Source organism: Dermacentor andersoni, chromosome 1 (assembly GCF_023375885.2).
Source record: "Dermacentor andersoni chromosome 1, qqDerAnde1_hic_scaffold, whole genome shotgun sequence".
In the NCBI taxonomy this organism is placed as follows: domain Eukaryota; kingdom Metazoa; phylum Arthropoda; class Arachnida; order Ixodida; family Ixodidae; genus Dermacentor; species Dermacentor andersoni.
Window position 1 is genome coordinate 262,491,923 of NC_092814.1, and position 12,483 is coordinate 262,504,405.

General features: G+C 44.1%; 1 protein-coding gene across 2 annotated transcripts in view; it reads right to left on the bottom strand.

The window, feature by feature from the left end:
• Positions 1-962: 962 nt before the first annotated feature.
• The window catches only part of LOC126548150 (FAD-dependent oxidoreductase domain-containing protein 1-like), a 62,946-nt gene continuing 51,425 nt past the window's right edge, over positions 963-12,483 (bottom strand). Inside the window, exons 8-9 of one of the 2 annotated variants that reach the window (XM_050196275.3) lie at positions 7,589-7,693; positions 963-2,046 (exon numbers count right to left, since the gene is read on the bottom strand). In XM_050196275.3, coding sequence (XP_050052232.1) covers positions 1,792-2,046; positions 7,589-7,693 — 360 coding nt within the window. In that variant the 3' untranslated portion in view covers positions 963-1,791. Of the gene's footprint in view, positions 2,047-7,072; positions 7,437-7,588; positions 7,694-12,483 lie in introns of those variants that run through there. The other variant, XM_055063753.2, reaches the window with a different exon arrangement.

A 12,483-nucleotide genomic window follows, 5' to 3' on the forward strand; every position in this document is an offset into this window, starting at 1 on the left:
TGCAAGACAGCGCATATGATGCCACACCATCTCGGCATGCCCACTCTTTGCAAACGCAGCATATTGCTTCTAAAACAGGGTGCTCAGCTGCACTGACAGCCGTGCACAGCCACGGCCGTGCTAGAAAAAGATACGTATAAAAATTGAAGTTCGTTATATTGAGATTTAACTGTATTCAGTCAATATAGTGCATCAAGTTGTCAGGCGTATCTTAAAGGGGCCCTTCAACACAAACTGGCCGCGACACCAATGGTATCGCCATGCAGTGATGGTCAACAGCAATGGATGTGGTGTGGATGTCGCATTGTCTGCCCAAGTGCACACACACAGAAATGTCTATTAAAGCTTTTATAAGTTCGAGATTGGGTTTCCTGTGCCTGTCCGTTCTTTGTTACACTGTTGTAATCAGCGTCACCTTTGTCATATGGTAAAAAAATAAACCCTCACCCACCACCTTCACTGTGGGTCAAACTCTCGCCCCTGTGGCATTTAAAATGGAAAACAGCTCAAAACACTGGACTCTGTTTTCAATAGCAAACTCTTCCTTGTGGCAATGTGCAGTTGAGATGGTGTAAAACAAATACGTATTGAAATGCAGGCGCGTTAACCGCTGCGCAGCTTAGGTGCTATAGAATTAGTTCAGGGTTTTGTGCACAAAGCAAATTCTGGGAGTGGAGGAATCTGTTCATGTAGTGGTGCCTACAGCTGGCAATGCTGTAGCAGGCAAAGACGTTTTGTGTATTGCAAGGTTGCTGAAAGGCAGCTGTGTCTGCAGCAAGAGCCTTCTACTACGGCTTAATCTGGAGGTAGAATACCCCCCTCCCCCCTTTTTGTCACTTGTTTCATCAATCTTCTTTGTAGACAGTATGTGCTAGGGGAGTGAAGGAAGAAAAAATACAGTGCATATGCACCAATGCTGCCAGCGCGTGTCATTCAAGGCTTTGGTATAATGCACGGAAAAGTAATGGCAATGGCATCTCTTTATTGTGGCACAACAGACACTTCAGAATGCTAGTTCTCAGCTTGTGTTGGTAACAGGAGCCTGTCATAACAAAACTTCCATAACAAATCCGAGTTCAGGGCACCTTGCATTTGTGTTCAGAACATTTTCTGCTGAATAATTTACATTTATGTGAATGAATTCCCAATATCCAATGTGCCTGCATTTGACATTAAAGGCTGATTTATCTATATCTAAAGCATAGTTGTACTACCTCAAAAACTTCTAGGTGTCAACGTGATGTGCTAGGGTGGCTGCTGCCACCATGCATGTGCATGTTCACAACAAAAATTAAAAGCTTTGCACTTTATTTTTCACCTTGAAGGTTCAAGGTATTTTCTAAAGCTCTGTAGAAGTAAATTTTAAGCTTGACATTTGGCTCTATCTGCAGCACCCCAAAAATGTATAGAGTGGGGTGGACAATGACTATGCTACTACTGCTGCAGGCAAGCCATTTGTTCCGTATTTAAAATAGGCGTATAGCACTTCATACTCCGGCTTTGAGATCAAGAACATTTTGTATGTCTACTACTGACATATGTGAAGATGATGTGCTAGGATGGTTATTTTTCGAGCTTCTACTTTCTGAACAAGCTGAACAAGTTGATGCAAGCTTTTAAAGGCATTCACATTTGGCTGCAGCAGTACCAAATAAAACATGCTGGCTGACTATACTCCCACAGCAGGTAAATCTTTCATTTGGAATTTGAAATGGGCAGACAGCACTTCTACCGTGCAAGTCCCATAATATAACATATTACACTGTGGCCTTGAGACCGCTAGCACTTGTACTACACAATACTAGCCTCTTTAATAGGCTCTTGATGTATAAATCTCTCCAAGCCAAAACGTCTTAAGTCAATGCTGACATATTTGCCATCAAGTATGAGCTCCATAATAGCCCTACCAACTCCAGGTGCCATCTGGATGCCATGTCCACTGAATCCAGTTGCGAAGAAAACATTGTTATAACAAGGGTGCCGTCCCACGCAACCATTTTGGTCTAATGTGTTGTAGTCGTAGAATCCAGCCCAGGCACTTTTCACCTGTAATACAAAGATAAGCAAACAGCTTTTCATGATGTGCATTTAATCCCATGGTAGCTTATTTGTAAAATGTGCTAAGTGACATGCACCATATATTCCGGTCTATATCGCACCTTTGCCTTTGTATAAGTCGCACCTCCCCAAAACGGCAGTTTTTCAAGAAAAAACGCATACAAGGCGCACAAGACGCACCTGTTCATTCGGTAAGTGACTTAAAAAAGATAGTGACGTTTCACTTCATGAACGTGGATTACGAACATGCAATAATAGTGTTTTAGTTTGGCGTTTTTGCGCTCTGCTCAGCAGCAGAGCGGAGCGGAAACGTGAATGCGCATGTGCCCTCCACTTAGCCACAAGCGGGTTAGTGGAGTGACAAACACGGTACGCTTACAAGCTGCCTGGACGGAGCATGCTGCGCAGTGTGTTGGCTAGCATTGGCATCAGAAAGGATTGAATTGGATGCAAAAGCAAGCTCACTAGCTATCACGTGGCGTTCCCCAAGACTGCGCTTTATTTTCCACAGTATAATATGGACCAGTAACGCATTACGAGTGTACGTTATATATATAGTCATATATATATATATATATATATATATATATATATATATATATATAGTTATTATATATATTCGTTTTACTTTATGAAATTGATCAATGGGTGTTTTTTTTTTTTTTCATTACCCTGAACTTGGCCAGAGGGTGCTGCAACTACGAACTATTCGCTCCGCTAGGCTAAACTTCTAACTAGAGAGTTTCAGGAGAGTGTTTACGGTCCGCTCCGCTCGGACCGGCGTATCATAACAATTTGCACACAGCCTCTCAGCAGAACACTACATGGAACACAGATGCGCCTGCGCAAAACACAATGCTCATGGCGGCAGTGGAATGTAGAACGCTGCCCACGATACACTAGGAACCCAATTTTGCAGAGCATCGGGGTGCGTCTAGTTGCTTTCTTTGTTGTTTTACAACCCAGCTGAGAGCACATAACTGGTGTTTCTGGGAGACGCGCTTGTTAGGTAAGTGAAGTCGATGCATTCTATGCAGCCACCGGTGCGCGTGAAATGTGCGCAGAGTGGAGCGTAAGGAATGCTCTGCTAAAACTGTCTATTAAGATGTGAAAATCGCCCGCCACTCCGCTGTGGCTTAGTGGGGCAACAACTCGGAGCGGAGTGAACCGTAAAGACGCTCAACTAAAATGCTCTAATATGGACACTCCGGGCGCATTTCTGCTGCCATGGTCACTGCGATGTTCCGTACAGTCTAAGGGTGATAACATTGTCCTCGCGCGCCGTATGCTGTATGTGCGAGTGATAGCGTGTGACGGTGAGTCGAATCACGCACGAGGGAGGAAAGCGGGAAGGCAGCGCGGGAGGGAGGGGGGGTGGTGGCTTGTATTCTGGTAGCAACTGCGTAGTTTAATTAAATTATGGGGTTTAACGTGCCAAAACTACCATCTGATTATGAGGCCCGCCGTAGTGGGGGACTCCAGAAATTTGGACCACTTGGTGTTCTCTGATGTGCACCTAAATCTAAGTACACGGGTGTCTTCGCATTTGGAACCCACCGAAATGCGGCCGCTGTGGCCGGGATTTGATCCCGCGACCTCGTGCTCAGTAGCCCAACACTATTGCCACTAAGCAACCACAGCGAGTAACTACGTAGTTTGCGCTGTGGCACATGCCGTATCTTGAAAGCGACCTGCAGATGCAACGACTTCGGAATCGGTCGACCTGCGGTCCGCCTGCCGCCGCTTGTGTTGCTGCTCCATCCTTCTTGCACGGCACTTGGCAACTCGATCACAAGAAGAACCCAGTACCGTCATAGTGCGCACACAACCCGAACACAACTGTCGGAGGACGTCAACCCAGCGCACTTCACGTGGCCATAGCATCCAATCCAATTTTGACAAGTGTTTTTTTTTTTTCCCGGGGGAAAAAACAAAAAAAATGTATATAGTTCGTACTGTTCTATAAAATGCACCGATGAAAAAAACCAAAACAAGGATTATACACCGGACAATACGGTAGTAACAATTATACAATAATGCAGCAAAAGATATGAAGTGAAATAATTCAAGGATGTTGTAGGAGTTGATAAAGTGAATACACAAAATATGATAATCTATCGACCTTAGATTAGTAAAGCATGCTTCATCATTACCCACATAAAAGCAAAACACGAGAACATTTTCACTATTGCTAATCTTACAGGAGAAGGCAGAATACTTTCATCCCCCTTCGAAATATGTTTCACAGCATGCCTCAGCTAACATTTACCAAGTTAAAGAACAAAGCCTTCCACATGGAAGAAACCAACTGTACTTTGTTGGCACTCATCTTAAGAAATCATCAGCATTTTTTTTTATTAGCTTTGTGGTCTCTATCAATACTATGTTTTAAGTCAGTTGAAAAAAAAAAATCACTGCAGAAAGAAAATGAAACAAGGATCAGAGAAGTGGATATGACAAATGCATTCTGCACTGGTTTAGTCTTAATCAGTACCATGAAACAGCTTGCCTAGCAAGCATTTATAATACATTTCTTTAGAGCCCAACCGGAAACATAAGTTTATGGCACAATATGTTTTGCATACCTACCTTTTTACCACGTTTAAAGAAAAGCCTATCTACTTCATAAAATATAATGTGGCACCTTGCGTGTTCACACATATATATGAGTGAACAACTTCTGCCTGCAAAATGAACAAGTGGGCCCATATATGTGGCATGCTGCCTTCCCTGGTGGCAGCTGCTGCATGGGTTTGCATGATGTTGCCAATCAAAGAGCATGTGCTAAGGAGCCGATGGCGTGGCTTTTGCGCACTGCTTATTATCACAAACTGTTGTGCGGTGCCATTCGTATGCAGAAATAATCTGTCCAACCCGACCTTTCCATGCAGAGTTGTCGGTGCAAGGTGCATGCACAAGCTGCGCACATTTCTACTGCTAAAAACTCGGCTTGATGATACTGAAGGTAAGGTCTGTAGCAGTCGTAAAAGAAATCTACGGAAAAAGACGGAGTTTCCAATATGCTGCTACATCAACATCTCTCTACATGCCAAAAAAATCTATTATACAACAATGTCGGAAAGAGAGAGTGTGTGTGTATGCACACACACCTGTGAGCAGTTCCTGCTTGCACTTGACGCTGCAGATAAGATAGGCCACCATAACATCTTTTAATTCCTCATACACACCCGACGAATGCCTATTATGGATCTATTAATTAAAAACTAGAGCCACACTACAAGAAGCTACAAGCTGAGATGCACCTGTGTGCATTACAAGCAAGCTTCATTTGCACAAGTCCAATGAAGAAATAGAGATCACTAGAGCTGAACCTGGGTATAATAAAACTGCAGGGAGAACAAAAGGGTTCGATATGAGCATAGGAATTCAGTACATCAAACATGGTGTCGACTCTAATTGAAGCAGCTGCATGGGTTGTGATAATTTCCCAAGGCAGTGACAGGTCAGAACCTACCATTCAACACCTGCAAGAACACTGTGACTGGAAGGTAGGAAATGTGATGACTAGCAAAGGAATGGACTTCATAAATAAGCATTGGAGCACATGTGCCACTACGCCGCGCATTCATCGCCTGGCAATGTGTGCACCATCACTCGGCAACACACTTGGACTTGCTGCCGTATATACAGGGTGTTCCTACAAAGACTAAGTAATGTTTAAAAATAGCCAATTTTGAAATAAAACGACGGTTCCTTCGGAGACATACGATCAGTGGTGGTAACTATGAGGTGACAAGTGATAGACAGCATTTAGTCGCTAATTTTTAAAAATGCATTAAATTTAGAACTTTTAGTTTCAGCGGGATCATCGTAATTGGGAAATTAAGGCGAGCTCTCAATACAAGCGATATCAACTTTTGGATCTATAAAAATGTGATTACCCGCGGAATTGCAGCACGATGAAATTCGACTATTAGGGCGCGTGAAACTGAAACTGGGAGGCTGCAGCGAGTGCAAACCAGCACTCCTCAAGGCAATGTTCTACTTACATCATCCAGCGGCGGGCAGCCAACGCACTGCGACAGGGAGGAGCATGGAGCTCAGCTTGTAGAGTATGCTACTTTACGGTAAATAGCAATTAGTGAAAGGCCCCTAATGCATAAGTTCAGCCCTCTTCAAGACGACCCTACTCGGCTGCAATTGCCTCAAGTCGTCCTCTCGTTTTTTCAGCTTTAGAGCTGTCAAGTACCCCTGTCTGTGCATGTGAAATGCTTCCCTTAGTTGTTTGCTGGATGTGCCTTTTTGTCTGGACTCCATAATCCAGCTCCTGCTTCTCTAGCACTCCCTTGATATGCCGCATGCACTCTCATTGAAGTTTAGCACCGCCAAGGCTGCTGTAAATCTCTACTGTTCCAAGGGACTCAAACTCCATCTTCAGGCACCTCTTTCACACTAACACATTGAATGAATTTACAGTGTGTGTCTGCATCCTCAAACATTGTTCAAGGAGCTCTGGCATACTAAGCCTGTTGCATAGGTGCACTAGCTCTTTGGCAATGACTCTACTGAAGGCTGGATGGTAGGTTCTTGGAGCCGACAGCTTGCTGGCATCAACAAGGGTTTTGTGCCGATTGTAGTCCAAGTACTCACCAATTGCAATTCAATCGTAATCCATCAAAGTTTCAGTATTGGTTTGCAAGTCAATACAAACTCACTGTGATTGAAAATATGCCACTTGTTTGTTTTTTGTTTGCGATACTTCAATGTCCACACTACTTATGTAGCTTTGACAACGTTGCGTGCTAAGTATGAAACGGAGTACAGACAATGCACCCATGCAGAGGTTAAGCCAGATATTATTGCTGTAAACATAACAAGGGTCCTACAGTTCCGCTCTAAAGACTGCCCTTCTCTTTGCTTCAAATCTCTTGAAAGCCTTGCCACCTTTCGTCTTTATGGCAGTCCACAAGGCCCCATGGCCTCTGGCCGGCTTTCTATAGGCATCATGACCAAATGGTGCCTTGAAATAGAGCAAAAAAGATTTACTCGACTGCGCTAAATAAAACCTATAAATATCCAGTCTTAAAAAAGCCCAATAAAGGAATTTGGTTTTGCATTTATGGTAGTGATTCATCTGCTGAAGTGATCCTGGCTCCTCCATAGTGCACAACACTGTCATTGTAAATGTTTTTATTTTCGTCCATCCCTGCAAATTTGTGTGCTCCATTCTGTATTTGTAAATATTGTGCAACCACTGGGCATCTCCACAGAGTCCAAGGTGTTGTCATGCCAAATGTTGGCCCTTCATCATAAGTAGAAAGTTTTCCACTTAATTAACTGGGTTGAGGGAATTGAGGGAAATATTAGAATCTAGTGCATCAACTACCACTTTAGATTGGTGGTCGCTGGGGTGCTGCCTGTTAAAAAAGAAAATAGAGAAATCACAAACAAGATAAAGCAAGACATATTTTCTATACCTCTTAAAAAGTGTGCCAAGGCTCCTGTAAAAAAATAGTAACGTACCAACTACATGTAATAACACTTGCACATATTATAGATGAAGTTTCACCTTCAAGGACTTGAAAGCTGGAATCCTGTGTGCAAGTGTTGGCAAAATTGCTTTATCGAAGAATGAATAATCCACATCAAGATCCCCAACGTCTGGTTCTTCATCCTGGGATGAAAAAGAGCAAGAAAAAGAGCTGGATATAACAGTATCTAATTCCTAGTCTCTTTTTTGCACTTGTTGCAATATATCTCTGAGCACGAAGTATTTTAGGACAGTTTGGTGAGGGGAAACGCAGTTTTCATCACAGCACGACAGATGATGCAGCAGGTGTGTTCTTATTGTTTACATGCTCTTTTATGGGCGCAACGCACAAAAATTGTGATGATTTTGTAAGTTTTCGCTGATTTCAATCAATAGTGTCAAGAAATAAAAGTGATGGATATTTCAGCAGTAGTAACTGCTTAGTACTGCTCAAATAACATGCCAAGCTACTCCTGTAATGAGCTACCAGCAGCAGTGGTGGAACAGCCATTTCATCCTTTGGCACAGGTCCTAGCGCAGGCAAAAAGCCAATTTGGCGCAGCAGCAAGCACTTTTGGTGCATGGTCCAATGCACGTGTGCTTACCAGATACCATGCAAATTTTAACTGATCTAGTCGTTATGTTGTGGAGATGGGTTTGCACGAAGCTTACCCGGCAAGCGTGGTCAGGAAAGGACGCAATGCTCCTCCACGCCACAAAAGGCGCTATAGCCGGGTTCGTCAATGCGGCGCAGAGGTAGCACCGCATACAGATCGCCAACAAAGGTGTGTTTCGTTTATTAACCCAGGATGCAACACAGCGCGACAGTTACGGCTTGTGGGCAAAGGCTCACCGCAAGACCGATCAAGTATGTGCACCTACAATGAACATTGTGGGGATGCTCGACTCTCACGCGTCCCCTGATATTGTTTTCTCCACATGGTTCTCGCATCTCCTGTAATCCGGTTTCTCCCTGTAGTTAAGCGCTGGCGACGGTTGGTGCGGTTGCAACATATTATGAGAGATGGTGCGAGTGTTGCACTGCTAACGCCACCTGACGGCGGGATTAGTCGGGCACAACAACGTGGAAGTTCTTCCTCTTTGGCTCGGGATCAGCAAGCAGTGTGGATGTTCCGCGTATGCGCAGATCCATGCTTCTGCGAGACCGTCTTGCGAGGCATAGGAGCAGGATACTGGAATGGAAGAACACGATCGTTCGAATTCACCACCGTTCGCATGACCGTACACGCGAACAACCAGGCGTTGGTGTCCAGCACGGGGCAAACATATTCGCTCGATATCCAGACTCGGTGAGTCGAACTTCCTATATTTGTAGCACCCATCGGCACATTCTGTGGATAGCAATTTAGCTAGCAAGCATTAGTGTATAAAAGGTGCAATAAGTGCCCTTGTGATTGTTTGCACTACTGTGTTGTCGTTCCTTTGTCCCTAGAGCAAGTGCAAGAGCCCCACAACATGAGATCATGCAATATACTCATGCCATGCACATTACGGAGTTTTCGAATAGGGGCCACAAAGCTTTTGCGGCCGCAAAAAAAAAAAAAAGCGTCAGCACTAGTGTGCATGTCTGAGACGCAAAGAGGGCTTTGCGTCGGCGACAAACAGCGCAGCGACCCAAGCTCGACGCAAAAGTTATGCATCAACCAGCATGGCGGCACCCATTGAAGTGCCAGCTCTCACGGTGTACTACATTCGACCTCATTCGCTAATACCATGCTTAAGTATGCACCACGTGCAATCCCGATTGCAGCGGCTGTTTTGCAAAGCCCGCTACACCCAAACATCGAAAAAGCTCACCTTTAATCCTAAAATGTGACATCCTCTTTCAGCAAACTCCGGGGTAGCATGCGACCAGGTTTAATGACCACCAAAATAAAACACCAGCAAGACGGTACAGGGGCACTACATTGTGCGTTCGTCAGAGAGAAATGCACGAATGACAAACCGAACAACTCTGACGAGGCCTTAGAGTTTCTTTCTTCTATATAGTGAGAAACTCTATGGACGGGCCTCTGCTTTCTTCTACGATGATGATGATGGCATGCTGTTGGTTTTGATTTCAGTTTTGCTAGCTGCTAAGCGTTAACGGAAGGAGGATTTCTTATAAATACCTTGGCGCAGGCTCGGTTCAATTTTCCACTAAAATGCCGTTTTGGCGCAGGATGGCACAAAGGCCACTATTGACGCGGCATGAAGTATATGGATGCAATTGGTGCAGCTGTTCCACCACTGCAGCAGTATCCTTGTGCAGACAACGTCTGTCAGCCCCATGCCAGATGCTCCATCGTCAATATTTCTAGACTGTCCCAGCTACTTTTCTTCAGTTTGCAACAAATAAAAGCCAACGTGACGTACATGAAGCGTGCTAAGACAGAGACTTTGGTGGGTCAAGATAGGAGCATGCACGCTGCTGGCGATGCTAAGCAAGATGAGATGGGGCACCTTACCACTTCCCATGTTTGTCACGAGTCTGCAGACTTGTGTTTGTGCCGCTGCTTCCAAATATGGGGAAGTAAGCGCCGATATCATAAACGAGCGCATTCATCCACGCGTAGACGTGGCTAGCGGTGCATGGTCCTAGATAGCCTTGAAGCGCGAGCATACCGAGTACACTGTGCGCATCCTCCCTTTCCTTGAGAGCCGACTCATACAACAGAGGGCACATCAGCACCGTGCCCTCCGCCATGACTTTATTGGGACGCCGGAGTGAGCGCTGTTTCACCTCCAGAAAAATTCTTGCTACATGCCTCTGACTATATTTCAGTCACACAGTTTCACCATGAACCAAGTACACCACACCCACCTCCAGCTCATCATGTTACAGATGCTCACTCCAACTGCAAGCAAACTTCTACATGTATCAAGGCAAAAGTATGACGAGGAAAGCAAAGCTTTGAAGGGACACTAAAGGCCAATACTAAGTTGACGTGGACTGTTTAAATACCATTCCAGAAACCTTGCAACATTTGTTTTGTGCCAAGAAAAGACTTAGTTTATGAGAAAATTGCATCTGAAGGGTCCAAATACCTTTTTCAAAATTCAAATCTCTTGCCACCCCCAACCGGGGGAGCGGTGACGTTGCATACGCCATCACCACCCTTTGCTGCCGCCGGTGAGTAAAATGGCACCCGACAGAGGGCGGTACCAAGCCAAGACCGTGGATTCGCCGCTGCAGCTGCTTTTGGTCAAGTGGCATAGACCATTCGGGCATCCCATGACATCACATAGAAGTTGAAATGTCTGCTACTTGTAGTATGTGCGAGTTTCGCGAGCCAGCAAAACCAGCACAGCACTACGCAATGACAAATCTACTGAAACGTGAATGCGTGGGCAGCGCAGAGTCGAGCGAAAATGAAATCTTTCGACCACCCGCGTCGTCGTCAACGATTTCAATGAGTTCTTTTTTCATGAAATGAAATAGAACTGGACAAGCAGCATTTTATTTCATCTTATAATACAATACAATTATGTTTTTTTTTATTGACAGAATTTAACTCGGGAGTGCTTTCATCATCAAGCAAGTACTTGAATGCCCCGGGGGAGTCCCTAATCATGTCCCGCATTTACCTCACTTTCTCGATTATTAAGCCTCTGTTCGCAATTATATTGATGCCTTAGAGTTTCTCGAGCACTAATCTATGACTTTAGCTTGACTTAATATTTGTCTTTAGTGTCCCTTTAAAAGTTAGTCGCACTAAATGCTCTGTCAAGGGTCACATGGGTATTGATACAGTGTCCAAAAGCTTCACTATGAAAAAAAAATTTTTTTTCTCTCCATTTTGAAGAGCTTATATCACCAGGAAAGACACTGGTTGAATGTTACGTGAATATTCTTGCATCATGAACTCGCACGTCTATACACCAGCATGTACAGGCCCACGCACACCACTACCTGCCAATAGACATGCTACTTTTTTTCCCCCTTCATGGAAAAAACATTTGATTTGTCCACATAAGAAAGCCACCTAAGGGAGCCATTTGGCAGTGAGCGGACTCAATCAATATAGGATGCATGCACAATTGTCATTCAATGTAGTTATTTTTTGCGACATATTCACACTACGGTTGTAAAATGCATTAGTCCTTGCATGAATAATGAAGCTAAGGCTTTCTGAAAAAGCTCTGCTTCTCCACATAGAGTGGAAATATATAATAGTGGACCCAGAATAGTGAAATGGATGCAACTGAGAAAGAAAGATATGATCAACTATATCTGCTAATGACATAAAGGCCCCACCAACCTTTCACAAGCTTTAAAGGGACCAACAGCTGACATTAACATTATTTTTCCCCCTTATAGATCTCGTCTAAAGTACCATGATAACAAGACTCCACATTTAAAGATCTGGGCACCAGGCCTGGCACCACCACCTTTGTGAGGCAGTCACTCAACTCTTGGATCAGAATAAAACTTATTTCAATTGCGAAGCTTTCTGAGGAACATGTATAGATTTCCTTTGGACCTTCGTGGCTACTTTAAGCTGATGACATAAAACTTCCTTCAGCTTGCAGATTTTAGCAAAACTCATTTGCTTATCAGTGATCCTGTGCTTTGAGTAGTAAATAATAGATTTGCTCCTGGCCTACTAGCCTCCTTACTAGCTCAGTTACAGTACAGTGACTGCACTAGAAAGTTGTTAGTACCAGGATTTATCCTTGAACCAAGGTAAACTTATTTCTTCAACTGCAAAGATTTGTTGTTTTCTAGCGTGTGTTTTTTGAAGAACCCTTGAGTTTCCAATTGTAGCTTCATACCACCTCCTGGTCAAAATCACTTTTCCTTTCATGAAATGCCTTGGAAATTTCATAGAGAGCACATGAAGTATATAGACAGCAAACAATTGCAACATTATATGTGAAAACCCTCACCTGCATTTCACTGTCTATCAATGGCATGCACCCATGTCACCCCC